General features: G+C 33.7%; 3 protein-coding genes across 3 annotated transcripts in view; 1 reads left to right on the top strand and 2 right to left on the bottom strand.

Annotated features, from left to right (window-relative positions):
• The window catches only part of LOC132701093 (semaphorin-2A), an 836,804-nt gene that overhangs the window by 128,529 nt on the left and 692,835 nt on the right, over positions 1-15,440 (top strand). The window lies entirely within an intron of this gene.
• Positions 1,653-14,582, bottom strand: LOC132700900 (uncharacterized). The gene is made up of 15 exons (XM_060668482.1): positions 14,425-14,582; positions 13,858-14,095; positions 13,563-13,786; positions 13,273-13,425; positions 12,923-12,957; positions 9,440-9,560; positions 8,727-8,964; positions 8,443-8,666; positions 8,210-8,362; positions 5,438-6,046; positions 3,711-3,992; positions 2,478-2,715; positions 2,051-2,274; positions 1,830-1,976; positions 1,653-1,768 (listed from the first exon to the last, which is right to left on the bottom strand). Exons 1-15 carry the CDS (start codon positions 14,530-14,532, stop codon positions 1,727-1,729), a joined length of 3,036 nt encoding a protein of 1,011 aa, XP_060524465.1. The 5' UTR covers positions 14,533-14,582; the 3' UTR covers positions 1,653-1,726.
• LOC132700415 (farnesol dehydrogenase-like) lies at positions 7,456-9,602 on the bottom strand. The gene is made up of 5 exons (XM_060667719.1): positions 9,440-9,602; positions 8,727-8,964; positions 8,443-8,666; positions 8,210-8,362; positions 7,456-8,127 (listed from the first exon to the last, which is right to left on the bottom strand). Exons 1-5 carry the CDS (start codon positions 9,545-9,547, stop codon positions 8,086-8,088), a joined length of 765 nt encoding a protein of 254 aa, XP_060523702.1. The 5' UTR covers positions 9,548-9,602; the 3' UTR covers positions 7,456-8,085.

The raw sequence follows: 15,440 nt of genomic DNA, 5'->3' as shown, positions 1-15,440 counted from the left end.
TAGAGAACGAAATTTTGGTTTGCTTGAAGTGGTGAAGGGAAATCCTACACACTATGAAAGAAAAATAGATTTTTTTTTATAAAAAATATTATGAAAGGAATAAAATGAAACAAAATAAATTTAAATCTGACACTAGTGCTATCACAACAAATGCGCCCCATTCTTATCAGTTTTAAATTGAATGTTTGGAATATTGGTAATGCTTGTGATGTAGAATTGAAAGAACCATAACCGAAAATTTTAACTTTAAGTCAGTTTTGGTTAGTTTTGGTCCCCTAATTCTACTTAGCCAGTATATTTGATTTAGATTTTCTAGAGGTGTTGTGTCCATCTTTAATAGTAGCAGTATAGTAAATTTTCTATAACGTTTTCCACAATGGGTAAAATTTACCATGAATAATAAGAGTTAGCAAGAGAAAAGAATTTTCTTTACCTTATACAAAAATGTAAACATATCTGTAAATACCATGTGATCTATTTGAAGTAGGGCTACATGCCATTAGAAAACATTTTTCGTTAGCCAAAAAATCATATAGACAACTATTGATTTTCAAAAATTCAGCGAAATTCAAAAATAAATTCAGTCCTGGTTGGCGTACACGATAGCATTATTTTTACTGAGTAAATATTTTTACAAGAGACGAAAAAGTCCTCCATTAAGTGCGCAGCGATGCAGCGGAATTCTGCGGGAGCGTAATGAGACCAAAAAAATTCGAAACGATTTCGTCTTCAGCTAATCGTATTTTGTGCTGTTGCTTTTTTTAAATTCTCGTCGAGCTGGCTACGTCACGCTCCACGGAGAGATGATAATTTTTCTCTCTCGCAACAAAAGAAATTGTTCGTACATGATCAAATTTTATAAGCCATTAACTTTATTTAAGTGGAGACAACTAGATGCTGATTTTAAATTTAAATTTTCATTCTGAGACGTCTTCCTGAATACTGGTTGAACTTTTTCCGTGTTGTTCGATTTCGATACCTTTTTCCTTTTCATTTATTTTTGTATAATTGCGATGATTCTTTTAAACAATGTATTCTATAATTTCGGCGTGAAAGAAAGCCGAGCGGCTGCGATGGGATATAAGAATTGATTTATTTGTAGATTCTGCAGTCAAACAGCAAAGCCGAAATTATTCAGATTATTTCAAAATTAATTTCCGATATTTTTCTTCTTTTTGTTAAATTTAAAGGAACCTCCGTTTCGACATTGCATAAACCTAATTATTATTTATTATGTATCTTACATTATGGATTTCTTATTGTTATTTTTTATTAATATATTTTTAATTATTTCGAGTTCCTGTTACGAGGTTAATAGTTGAGCCATTCTTTAAGTTATAAATTATTATATCCCAGTTACAAATTATCAATAATTTATAAAAGTTGTCATAAGTGGGTGGATTTTCTTTTATACAGAAAAAGTAATTTCAAAAAATTATGAATATATTTGGGTATCTACTGACAAAGGATGTTTAAAATATGAGTTTTTTCAAGGAGAAACTGTTAATTGTAAATCAGTTAAAAATGTATTTAAGTGCTAAATTCCTGAACCATTCCAAATATCAATACCTTTTTGATGTCATTATAAACATTTCGTTTAAATATCTATGTGCTCTTATTATGAGCTAGGCCTTAAAATTAAGGAAAACATGTAAACTAATAATTGTATTTCTTTTCACTTTTCACAATAACTCTTTTAATAAATTTTTCATAATTTATAGATAAGTTAAATTTTTTCTCCAACCGGTTGGACCGTCACTTCCGATACCTGAAAAAAATTGAAAAAATATTATTTCATGATATTTTCAAATGTCGCAGAGCCATTATACCTGCACATGTGGGGGAGTGGACAACGCGTAGATCACAGCGTCGGCAATGTCTTCAGCTTGTAGAGCTGCGTCGAGAACTATTTTGGACGCATCGGCGCCAAAATTTGCTTTTACTATTTCCGTTTCTACGTACCCTGGACTGACGCTCTGCAACATCGTGTCCGTAAAAATTACTGTTCAAAAAATACGTTATATTTTCAAAGCTTTGCAGCAGCGTTTACCGTGATTTTAATTTTTAAATTCTCTTGGTTGATTTCGTTTCTCAAAGTCTCGGCTAGTGCTGTAACGGCGTATTTACTAGCACAATAGACATTGATGTACGGTCTGGGGATCACTTTGTGACCAGCAATGCTGTTTATGTGAATCACGTGACCGTCGATGTTGTTCGTTTTCATGTCTTTAACGGCCTCTTTTGTGGCTATGCAGAGGCCAATGACGTTGGTATCTGAAAACCGAATTAAAATTTCACTATATAATTTATATGTTGTTTTTTTGAAAAGATCATTTAACTATAAACATAACAACAGCTTATTATTTTATGTTAAAAGTAAAATTCTACGGCAAAATTATGTGGAATTTTATTGTAAATAAGCCGTGCTAAACATAGGATAATAATGAATATAGAATTTATTTATTTAAGTGTTTTACCGAAAACAGTTCTCCATTTTGCACTATCACCGCCTATTAAAGAAGTCGGTTGTATTAGTCCCGCGTTATTCACCAATATGTGGACAGGTCCCAAATTTTCTCTCACCCACTTGAACGCTTCCAAGATGTCTTTCTCATTGGTGACGTCGCATCTTACCGCGTGTAATTTTCCTTTCAGGCCGGATAATTTCTTCGCTTGTTCTTCCACGCGTTCTTTTCTACGAGCGAGCCCTGCAACCTACAGACGCACGACTGTATTCTTCTAATTCTAAAATTTCTAAAATTTATTGTCATAAAGGATTGGAAGATATCTTTCGTGAATTAAATTGTCGCTTAATTCAATGGTATCAATTATTCTTCCTTAGCATACAAAAAATGCATAAACATTCTTAAATCGCTAAAAAAAACAAGCCACAAGAATTTGATGCCTGTGTAGAATATTTAAGCATAGAAGAAACACCTTTTCTGCTCTCCCTACTTTAAAATACCCAAAGTATACGCCTATTAAGCGCCATGAAAGTTGCACCTTAAGACACCAGCTTCATTATTCACTGTCTCGACGCATTTCAGGCATTTGCGGTACTTTAGTCACGGGTTTGTTAGCGATATCATGTTCGTGTCATGTCACGTCATGTCAATGAATGTATTCGTGCTGTTTTGTAATACTATATCCAAAAACTAATGGTCGTAGACAAAGTATTTTCAAAAGGGTATCAAATCATCAAAGCATTAATTCTTTTATTAGAAAATGAATTTATTTTTGTTGAGGCGAACTAGCTAACGGTTTGCCAATCATCTTGTTGGCTTCTTCAGAGCTTGCCAGTTTCAGTCCAGCTCTGAAGAAGCCAACAGGATTATTGCCGAAAAGTTATCTAGTTCGACTCAATAAAAACCATCGCAGGAGGAATCCAGAAGTTTTATAAGAAGTATTACAGTAGCCTGTGGAAAATAAAAGCGCAGCTATACTTATATAATCGTTGATTTTGTGAAAGGTCTCTTCTTGTTCAACTAAAATAATAACAATATAAAACTGGGTTGTGATAATATCTAATTCGCATTAATTTCATAACCTTGGGACCAATCGAGTTGACACAGTTGACACCCTCGAAATATTTATCATTTAGATATCGAGAACATTTTGTTGACGACAAACCTGATAAAAATGTAAATGTCCGAAAAAATTCGCTAGTCATTACAATTCTCCTGTTAGAGAAAATAACATGCTTCGCTTACTATAACCCCTTCTTTGACTAGTGCCTCTGCAATAGCAGCTCCTATGCCAGCACTGGTTCCAGTTACTACAGCAACCTTCCCCACAAAACGGTCCAACGATAGCACCATTTCTCTCTCACAAATTGGCAACAATACAGCGCAAATACTTATGGGATTAGAAATCGCTTTTGCAGTCTTTATATAGTGGTTCGTTTTCCGATAATACGCAACTAAATTTCGAGCCATGAAATGATGATTAATATAAGCATTGCAAGGTGTAATTATAGAAAAACGGTGGATTATCTACAATATATTATAGAAAAACGGTGGTTTATCTACAATATGGCGATACACAAGGTTGCGTTTACCGCAAATGCTGAACGATAAGATGTTCTTTTTCATAAACTTTGTTTAAAAATAAAAAACGAATTTAATCCACCGGATATACAACATCTATTAATTGCCTAAATTCGTGGCTATTTATAGGCAAATTTGATCATAAATACGCCTCTATTAAGGTGTCCTTCATGAGCGTAAATACAATAATAAGTATGATGACTGGTAGGAATTTAAATCTCCTCGTTATTTTGGTTTAATTTCTTTTTTTTTTTTCAAAGGGACTTCTACAGACTCAGATAATTATACCATGTGACACAATCAATTTTAAACGGCTAGAGATAGTGATTTGAAATTTGGAAGAATTAATATACGCTAAGTGTCCAATTTTTTGACAATATGTAGTCAATGGGTTGCATTTGTACGGAACCGACAGTAACTTTCGAATTTTAAATGGGTCAACCTATATATTTTTTTTTGCATTTTTGGATTCAGAAAATCATTCTACGCAGGATAAGATAGTTTTTCTCTTTTTTTTTTGTTTTTTTAAATTTTTATTTAATTTTCGAAAATTGTCTCTAGGGGGCTATGACCACCATAAATACTATTTAATGGGTCACCTGATCGTGGGAATAGCATTTAATGTAATGAATTGTTAATTTTTTAGGATAACCTAGTTTTTTCTTTCTAGTTTTTGCTCTACCACATATTTTTGTATAGCGCTCTATAAATTAAAAATTTTATTTTATTAATATACATACGTATGACATGAATATAAAATAAAATTAAATGTGATTCAGGAACGCTGGATAATATTAGATTTCTATGCAAAGCAACAGAGTTGGCGCAGAAGCGTCAATTTGTAACCTGCATATGCGCAGTTTGTATTGGTCGTCGTGATACTATTCTTGCGGCTGTTGTCTTCGTTGTTGCGTATTTCTAGCCTTCTAGAACGTATAAATATGGAAATAAGGCATTGTGTGAACAATCCAAATAACTTTTTTTATATCTGAGGTAGTGATGTTGTAGTAAAGCAAAGGCAACAACATGACTTCTTTTATGAAAAATATATAGTAAGAACTTCATACTGTTTGTTCCGTTTGCCTTAAAGCATTAAAAAACTGGCAAAAAGTTAGGAAGAAATGTTTGAGCTCTGGTGTTCCTATGGTATGGCGAGAGCCTAGGAATCACAGTGATCATTGTTATTTTTGTTCGTATAATGTTCAAGGATTCAACAGAAAAAAGAAACAAATTGTGTATCCCCCTCCTGACTCTGCTATTCGACCAGATGTACCGATACCTACCGCCCCAAAAGAACTTCTTCTTCTTCCAATGCGTATCCATTAATGGATGTTTGCGATAACATTTTCCATTGCTTCTCTGTTTCTTGCGATATGTATCAACGTCTGTACATCATGCAGGCCAGTCCACTGTCTGATGTTTCGAAGCCACGACATTTTTTTTCTTCCGATCCCCCTCCTGCCTTCGATCTTGCCTTCAATCAACAGTTGTAAAAATTGATATTTTTTGTTTCGCATGATATGCCCCAGATATGCCGTTTTCTTCTTCTTAATTGATTCAAAAAGTTCACGTGGTTTGTTAACACGTCTTAGAATTTCATCGTTGGTCAATCTAGCCGTCCAGGGTATCTTGAGAGTTCTGCGGTGTAGCCACATCTCAAAGGCCTCTAATTTGTTTATTGTAGTTGTCTTCAGTGTCCACCCCTCCATGCCGTAAAGGAGCACCGACCAAACGTAGGATTTCACGAATCTCATTCTTAGGTCAAGGTCAAAATCGGAGCAGGTTAGCACTCTTCTGAACCTCAAGAAAGCTTGTCGGGCCTGTTCTATACGGTATTTTATTTCGTTGTCCGATGTCCAGTCTTCGAAAAGCCAGGTACCCAAGTATTTGAATTTGTCCACTCTTTCTATGGGTCTAGCGTTAAATGTTATGGTGGAGTTTTGAAACGTGTTTAGATTCCTGGATATGATCATGAATTTTGTTTTTTTGGTATTAAAGAACTAGAAAACGTTATATCGTCAGAATCTAATTCCGACTCAGACGACTCAGATATCACATCAGATTTCAGAGAATCCGAAGTGTTTAACTTCAGCGAATTAAATGATATAATTAGAGATTTGCACCTTCTAATGACTGGATCCGAATTGTTAGAGTTCAGACTTCGTGACAAGCCTTTACTGGCACCTGGCGTCTCATCAAGCTTTTACCAGGATCGCGAAAAAGAGTTCAATATTTTACTCATAAGGGACCGCTTGTATTTTGCAACAATATTCCTGACTACGATCCTAACTAGGATTCCACTTTTTTACTGAATACAAAAATTAATTATTTTACCAAAAGCCTACCAAAATTATATAAAATCAGTTGTCAAATTAAAAAATTATGTCAAAAAATTTAATTTTGTAGACTTGTGTAATACGCAAATCTTCTTGGTTCCTCCTGTGTTAGTTGTTGATCAATTGAACTTGCTGATGTTTTGCCAATCACCTTATTGGCTTCTTTAGAGCTTAATTGAAACTACTGGTTCGATTCATTAAAGACGCGAACGAAATCCGGAAGGTTTATAAAGTCTATGTTAATTTCTATTAATTTAGAAGCCCAAAACCTGCACATACAAGAAAATAAATTGACTATACAAAAATAAAGCTATGCTTTGTTTTTTTTTCCGCAAATTTTGATAACAAACAGACTCGTTTCCCTTGAAGTTCTAGACAGCTTTAAGCATTAAAATGTTTCATAATTAGCTTTTTTTATTGTATTAGGAATTAATTAATTTAACCAATGCTTTAAACGTTTACGTAAGTAACCGGAAACATCTTGTCAAAGTGTCCCGGTATTTATCTTCAATCTATAAGCAACGCAACGGGGCTTTATTAAATACACTCTTAATAATATGGGAGTGCCATCGGTAGGGGGAGCGACGATTCAGGATTACGGGGTTATATAAAGAGCAGGAAAACTGTATAAGTATATTAGGTATATACTTAAAAGGAAATTTATAAACCCTCGGTAACGAAGATAACGGTAACTGCGGGGAAGCTTCTTCGACGAAAATGCCTGCGTATCACGGAAACGATAAACTTTTCTAGGAAACTCAAGACGAGCATAGAGAAGCCTTCCGTGCATATATATGCACGCGGGTCTATTCGGACTATATGTAAAAATGTAAAGGTAAATTTTTCGAGATCGCCAATATCTCGGTACATCCATTTCCAAAAATGTTCGATCTTAACCTTTTTGTTAAGGAATATCAATTTTATTCGAAAGACGTCGAAGTTCTTATTAGTGTTATAGGGTTGTTTTCGGGTTTGTGTCGTACCTGTTTTACAAAAGTAATTAAGCACATTATACATACATCACTACAAACATATTTATAAAATACCATTACGAAACAAAAATTACATATAAATACAGTACTAAATAATATTTATTTAGCTTTGTTACAAACAAGTTGATATTACTATAAAAATTTGACTTCTGTCAGCTACAATTATTGGCAGAATATAGTTTGTAATTTTGAGAAATTTTTAGTATTTTTTAGCTTGATATCCTTATGGGATGTTCGTTTAATTAACAGTTGCCTATATTGAGTAACAGATTCCTGAATCGGACTCAAAATTGCAAGGATGATTTTCAAAATCGTGGCGAATGTTATTTTACTTTTTTGGTTTTTGTTTTCGAGAGACAGATAAATGAAATGTATATGAAAAATTATATATCTTACCCACCTGATAATTTTCAAAAAATTTATATTGGTGATAATGTTTTGAGCATTGATAAGCATAGTACAGAATTCTTTATTAAATTTTATTAATTGTCATTTTTAGTATGTCGTGGAATATTATTAAAAGTCTTTATTGATGTAAATGCTTGAGTCTGATTTTTTTTCAAATAGTGAATGTTCGATTTTAAAAAATATTACCAATAGTACATTTATAAAAATTCCAATCTTTCCACGTGAATAGTTTAGTGTTACAAGTTACAAGTTAAAATATAATACATTATAATTGATTTGTGATTGTCGTATCGTAGATATTGTTCAGTATATCTCTCCCACTGGTTGGACAGTCACTTCGGAAACCTAAAAACAAGTTTCTAATGTTTTCCCCTTGACATAAATATATATTCTCAGTAAAAAAACAGCTGTGGACTTTATGGTATACCTGTACGTGTGGCGGGGTAGAGAGTGCATAGATAACAGCGTCAGCAATATCTTCAGATTTAAGTGCAATTTTCAGTTCTGGGGCGTTTAGATCTAGGACATTCCCGAAATTGACTTCAAGGATTTCCGTTTCCACCAATCCAGGGCTAACGCTCTTAAAATAAATAGTTGTTAGCCGAATTACTCTATCTCACCTCGAGCAGCCTATTTATTTATTTCTTTATTTTTACTAACCGTTATCCTGATTTTGAGGTTCTGGCTGTTGATCTCATACCTCAAGGTCTCCGCTAGTGCTGTGACGGCGAATTTACTAGCGAAGTAGATATTCAATATTGGTGGGGCAACGACTTTGTGGCCTGCTACGCTGTTGATATGGAATATGTGACCCGCAATGTTATTCGCTTTCATATCTTTGATTGCCTCTCTCGTAGCTATGCAGAGGCCAAGAACGTTGGTATCTAAATAGTCAAGTATTCAGAAAACTGCTTTTGAAATTAAGTTTTGCCGAACCACATTACCTAGAACTTTTTTCCATTTTGCAGTGTCTCCATCTATCAGGCTAGTCGCTTGTGCTAGGCCAGCGTTGTTCACAAGGATAGACACCGGTCCCAAATTTTCTTTGACCCACTTGAAAGCTTGTACTATATCTTCTTCGCTGGTTACGTCACATTTTACCGCGTGTAATTTTCCTTTTTCGCCTGACAATTTTTTAGAGAGCTCTTCTGTGCGTTCCTTTCGTCTAGCCAATCCTGCCACCTAAACATTTTAATTTATTTTTATTATAATTGCACAACGAAATATGCCGGGTAAGTTTTGTGAAGTATAGCAGGTGGATAAGAACTGTTAAAAATGCTTATTTATTTAATTTCATTGCTAAATCTTAAAAAAACAATTCATTGATATAATTGTTATCCAAAGTAGCAACTAAGAAATGTGATATTAGTGGCTCTCAACTAGATGTACAGTTATTCACATTTTGATATTATTTTTGCTAGTCTGAATGTTTATTAACGAAATATTTGTAAAATATAAGATACATATAAATATTTTAAAAGTTGGTCGTTGGTACGAATTTATTTACAATAGGAAAAATTGAATTTTAGCATTTTCCAAATAAATCTCTAAACCGGTCTTGAAACATGGTTTCCAAACAAACATATTCAGCATATACAAACATTGCAACGTCTGTGTTAAGCGCCCTGTATAACTCGTTACATCACCACGAACTTACTATAACTCCACTTTTTACTAACGCTTCCGCAATTGCAGCACCTATTCCGGCACTGGTCCCCGTTACCACGGCAACTTTGCCCACCCAACGATCCAATGACAGTACCATGTCTGCTTTTTCTCTCAACGATGCTTACTCGACAGTTTAGTATTTATAATTAGCCTTAACTCGCTAAATTCCTCGATAAGGCATCCCCACTCTACGAAAACCAGCTTTTTCAATTACAATTTGAGAGGACGATAAACAAAATGACTACTCACTTGCGAGCAGATTCCGAGGTCACGCGCAAAATCATACGTTATGAACAATTGGTAATTTATTAGAGAAAAATTTCAAGTTGTCAATCTTTTCCGAATTTTTTCTAAACATTTTCAGCTAAGTTCTAGGGTGAATATAATATTGTTTTCTTTTCTATTACTCTTGAAACATTTAAAGATACCTAAATTAAATTTAGACCACAATGGATGGATGATAAAACTTACTGCTGATGAAAGTTAAATTCAAAATAATTTATGGTATTTTTACTTGATAGTAATTTCTAAAACAATAATTATTCCTCGACACTTCGTTCTCCACTCGGTAACAATTCTAAAATTACCTAACAATATATTGGGTGGTCCAAATTGTCGTTGTTTACAAATGTTATTAGCTAAGCATACGAATTGTTTAGTCAGAGTACTCTGCATTTAATTAAGATTACTCAAAACCACCATGTCACCATTTCCATTCATTATCTTGTTTTTTTTGGGTTTGATTTAATATCGCATGGTCGGCAGATACACCGTGTAAATGATGGGTATCAAATAAAAGCGTTCAGGATCAATGAATTTCAAGGCCGGAAGATTGCTTGCTGCTCCGCGATGCGTATACAGTCTGTCCAAACCATTAAGGACTGTTCAGAGTAGGAGCGGCGTACATCGCGTCACGATTGGTATTTTAGACTGGGAGCGTCGCATCTATGAACATCTATGAAGCGTCGATTATTCAATATTTGCAAATTGTTTGTTTTTATTAGTGGATACTCCATATCATACGTTAATAATATAATAATAATAATAATAATAATAATAATAACAATAATAATAATAATAATAATAATAATGATAATAATAATAATAATAATAACGTTTATTTCCATTGACTTTTAACAAAAGTATCGGATAATGTCAACAAGTAAAAAAAATACATTAGAACACTAAAATACACACTTTAGAAACAGATACTTACAAACACACAAAGTATGTCGTACTAAGAGACCGACATTACTACTATCAAAGTATTCTTCGATAGAATAAAAAACGTTCTTATTTCAAATGAGCTTTAATTTTTAATTAAATAAATGGACTTATTATTACACAGTTTTATTGGTAAAATCATAGAGCTACTTTGGCTAACTTATGACTTGGCACCTGCAAATTAAGATTAGCTCTGAAATTGTAATCTCCATCAATTCTGGTCATGCAATTATTATATAGAATACTATTTATGTAAATTATGCTATTTATTATAAAGAGAGAGGGAAACGTTAAAGTATTTAATTTTGGGAACAGGGTTCCACTAGAGTGACCGCGAGACTTCCCCAACATTGTTCGAAAAATACGTTTTTGTTGGACAAAAACTTCACTAGCTCTGGATGAGTTTCCCCAGCATATAATAGCGTCAGATAAACAAGATGGAACATACCCGTCGCAGCATTTTGTTTAATACGTAGTCAATTTGGCCTGTCCAGGACAAATTGCTGTCTATGAACAAACACAAATACTTGACAACCTTAGTCTGATTAATCGATTTATGCTGCATTCTAACCAATAAGCTCTTGTTCAAATCCCTAAGCGAAAACAACATAATCTCAGTCTTTGTTAATATTCAATAACACAATTTTGCGGTAAAATAAAACGCCGAAATATGACTAATACTGTATTTTCGCAAAAAAAAACAAATTATCCCGACATTCTTAATACCAACAAGATTGCTTTATTTTAGGGCTGTGTCTACTGTTCAGCTTACAAGCAAAGGCACCCTGCACGGAACCTTATTATAAGTTACAGGCACGCGCACTAACTGAAAGCTATGAAATTAAGCACAAATATTTAACAAGGGTTGTTTGGTGAATTCCACCACTATTATTATAAATTGAGAATGTATACGGACCGATTTTGGAACTACCTTAGAATGTTAAAACATTTGATTACTTATTGGAAACGGTTGACCCCGCCTTGGAGAAAACAATTATAAATTATGTAAAAAAATGCTCAATTACATCTACAGAACTACTTAATAGTATAAGGTAAAAGAAAAATATTTAGTTATATTGCTGTGTTTATTAAAAAAAAACAACATATCAAATTCTTAAAAATGAACAGAAGATATTAGTTGGTAGTGGAAATGTTGTACGCTGTTGATGTGGGATTTTCCAAGTTTTTCTGGTTCAGGTCTCCAAGTATGATTTTGGCCAACAGACTGATGATTGCTTCAGTTTCCAAGTCTCATTTCGCGACACTTTTGATGGCTGGGGTCATCAGATGTTTTAGAAAAGAGATCATTCGGAAACATTGCTAAAAAATGAAATGTTGCTGGCTCCATCTCCAGAACAGGATGTTGCAAGTTTTTTCAACTCACGTCGATACGTGTCCTTTTTATTCTTCAATCGTGCTGCTACGCTTTTCTCTGAAATATTTTTTTATGAATAAACGGTATCCCAATTTTAGTTAATCTATATTTATTTAAAGACACTTACTTGATATTGCCAATATCTCTGCTATTTCAGATAAATCCTCAAGCGCTTACTATTACGTGGCATTTTACCGACGTATCGCTAAATTACAAAAATTTTGCAAAATTTAAAGGTAATACCGTGCTGCTGAGAAAACTAAAAAATTCACATCACTTCCGAAGATACGCCACAAAAACTGAAAATTGTTTATACTTAAAATCTCAACGCCATCTTGGACAGCTCAAAGAGTCGCAACGAGAAAGTGGCCTTTGTTTTGTTATAACTCTTGGACATACTATGTATTGTAAATATTTCGAGTAAAGTGCGTTAAAGTGTTTAGCTGTAAACAGCTGATCCACTTTTATCGGTTGCCAAGGTCGTCGCGGTAACAGAAACGAACTGAGATATACCGAAAGCTTTAATACAAAGCGGACTTGGATTTGCTTAGCTTTTTAAGATTATTATTTGCTAAAAACATACATGTTCGAATATATAAGGCGATCTCTACGTAAACTTCATCCACTGATACATCGGTTACGCACTCAAATTATTATTTATTATTAATAATTGTATGAAACAAATTGTATTTTTTACAAAGTCGTTAAATGTGGTATTTTTGAAATAATGGAAAGAAGTTGCAATTTATATAATTTAATTAAAAACAATAACTGATGGTATACAATAAGAAAAAAAAATGCATTGTCAAATTACAAACACAGCAAAAGAGATACGGTAATAATGGGCGCAACTTTTTTCGTCGCTCTCATAATCTCTCTCCTACCGGTTGAACTGTAACCTCGGAAACCTAAAAATATATCCAAGAGATTCAAACATCGTGTCAGTAAAAAAAAAATGTAAGAAATTCCATGATTGTTTTTACCGTATTCGTAATTTTTACAGATACAAAAAGGTGTATGGCGATCATGAAGAATGTGATTCTTAGTAACATTTTTTATTTAAACAATTTCATCCTGCTGTTTTAAAAAAGTAATAACAATTTTTTACTATTAGAATACATGAGTTTCGCCATGGTTAAAATAACATAAACAATATTACATATTGAAAAATAAATAAGTACTAAAAATAATTAATAATATAAATAGTTTTTTACGTTATATACCTGTACATGTGGAGGTGTGGACAGTGCGTACAGAACAGCGTCGGCGATATCTTCAGATTGGAGTGCGCAGGTCAGATCTAGAGCGCTTGTGTCAAGTGCATCTCCAAAGCTGGCTTGAATAATTTCTGTAGCTACCAATCCAGGACTAACGCTCTAAGAACAAGGAATGTTTTATTCTTATTGTCTCTTGTACGGTCTGACTCAAATAGTTTTTTTGCTTCATCCAAATATTTAAATGTTTTTTAATATAAATACAAAAAGTTATAAAATAATATTAAAGTAGTACTAACAGTTATTTTGATTTTAAGATTCTGGTTGTTTATCTCGTGTCTCAATGTCTCCGCGAGAGCCGTAACTGCGAATTTGCTCGCGGGGTACACGTTTATAACCGGAACGAATTCGACCCTGTGGCCTTCAACACTGTTGATGTGAATTACGTGACCATCAATGTTGTTAGCTTTCATGTCTTTAATCGCCTCCCTTGTTGCAATGCAAAGACCAAGAACGTTCGTATCTGAAAGAGTATTGAGATTGTTTGAAATTATTAGAGCCATCATGATCATAATCGCATAATAGTTACAGCACCTATTACGGTTTTCCATTTCGCGAAATCGCCATCTATCAGAGTAGTGGCCTGCCCTAATCCTGCGTTGTTCACAAGTATAGATATCGGTCCAAGATTTTCTCTCACCCACTTGAAAGCTTCTAAGATGTCTTCTTCTTTGGTTAAGTCACATTTTACCGCGTGTAATTTTCCTTTTTCGCCTGACAAATTTTTAGAAAGTTCTTCGGTGCGTTCCTTTCGTCTAGCTAATCCGGCGACCTAGAAATTATTTTTTTTAAAATATCAAATGAGGTGCTATAAAAATAATTTCTAAAAAAGTTATTTATAGCAATAGTTCTATGAAGTACCTATGAAAACACTTGGTAATATTAGCAGGTGTCAGTAGTTATTTCTCGTACATTTAAACCTTTTTTTTGCTTTTTATGAATTTTGGCTAATTAAATATTTGTAAACTGTAATGGAAAAATTGCATTTCACCATCTTATGTTAAATAACTTTATAAGCTTTTCTTGAAACATGGAGTTCAAGCAAATGTATAGAATAGTTGTTAAAACTCAGTATTTCCCACTATATCACCACGGACTTACTATAATTCCACTTTTTACCAACGCTTCGGCCACTGCAGCACCAATTCCAGCACTAGTTCCCGTTACCACAGCAACTTTGCCCACCCAACGATCCAATGACAGCACCATTTCGACTTTTCCTTTCAACGAAGCTTACTCGACAGTATAGTATTTATAATAAGCATCAAGTTGTAAAATTCCTCGATAAGACATCCCCACTCGACGGAAATTGGCTTTTTTTCAATTACAATTACGTGCGCGCGGATACGGGGTTCAGTTGTAAAGTAATACAAATGGATGGATGCTAATCAATAGAGAAATATATGAAGATGTCAACACTTCGAAAAATACAGGGTGTTTATAAAAATATTCCGCTTATTGTTAGGGTAAATAAAATATTGAAAAACGTTACTTTTGGTCCATTTTAATTATAGACCCCTAAATACTGTTTTTTTGTTATCACTTCTGAAGTGGTTCGTTACATAAATTAAAATACACATTTGGTCAATGTGGTGGTTCGCTGCGTAAGCCTCAGATAAAGGAGACCTTCAGAATGTTCACGGTCCTTTCCCAAACCCCAGTGTGTTATTAATTTATTAATTGTTTAAATCTAACAGACTACAAATAATTTATTGATTGGTTCCTAACAGTTATGGCATTTACGAGCAGAAAGGCACTATTTACCTGCTTTATGTCATTTATGTCACCACAACAAATTTAGGGACTAAATAAGTAGCACTCCGGATTTCGCTACCCTCTTGTACAAAATATCAAAATTTTATCCGTAGCAGCTTTTATGACCCAATAAGATTTCTTTTGATTATTGATTACCAGTGATCTAAGATTTCTACATACAACATTACCATATTATATGTCTACTTTAATTGAAATAAATAAAAATGGTTTGGATATAAAAGAATAATAGTGATGAGTAAAATAATTGATGCCATCTCTACAAAATTTCTGAGTAATAGGGACAAACCTTCCACGGCGAAGCTAAATGAGGGACATGAACATTGTCTCGGATGACTGACTCC

This window comes from Cylas formicarius, unplaced genomic scaffold (assembly GCF_029955315.1).
Source record: "Cylas formicarius isolate icCylForm1 unplaced genomic scaffold, icCylForm1.1 PGA_scaffold_4__25_contigs__length_36172078, whole genome shotgun sequence".
NCBI lineage: Eukaryota > Metazoa > Arthropoda > Insecta > Coleoptera > Brentidae > Cylas > Cylas formicarius.
The sequence above is the reverse complement of the archived record's forward strand: the minus strand, read 5'-3'. Positions and strand labels throughout refer to the sequence as shown.

What these genes read in the sequence shown, in the direction of transcription:
- LOC132700415 (XM_060667719.1), bottom strand. Translation starts at nt 9,547, where the DNA reads ATGGTACTGTCATTGGATCGTTGGGTGGGCAAAGTTGCCGTGGTAACG. An exon ending in AAAATGGAAAAAAGTTCTAG is followed by an intron (nt 8,667 to 8,726) that starts GTAATGTGGTTC and finishes TTGACTATTTAG; the next exon opens with ATACCAACGTTCTTGGCCTC. An exon ending in CTACCCCGCCACACGTACAG is followed by an intron (nt 8,128 to 8,209) that starts GTATACCATAAA and finishes ACTTGTTTTTAG; the next exon opens with GTTTCCGAAGTGACTGTCCA.
- LOC132700900 (XM_060668482.1), bottom strand. Translation starts at nt 14,532, where the DNA reads ATGGTGCTGTCATTGGATCGTTGGGTGGGCAAAGTTGCTGTGGTAACG. An exon ending in GAAATGGAAAACCGTAATAG is followed by an intron (nt 13,787 to 13,857) that starts GTGCTGTAACTA and finishes ATACTCTTTCAG; the next exon opens with ATACGAACGTTCTTGGTCTT. An exon ending in ATTTAAAAATTAAAATCACG is followed by an intron (nt 1,977 to 2,050) that starts GTAAACGCTGCT and finishes ACGATGTTGCAG; the next exon opens with AGCGTCAGTCCAGGGTACGT.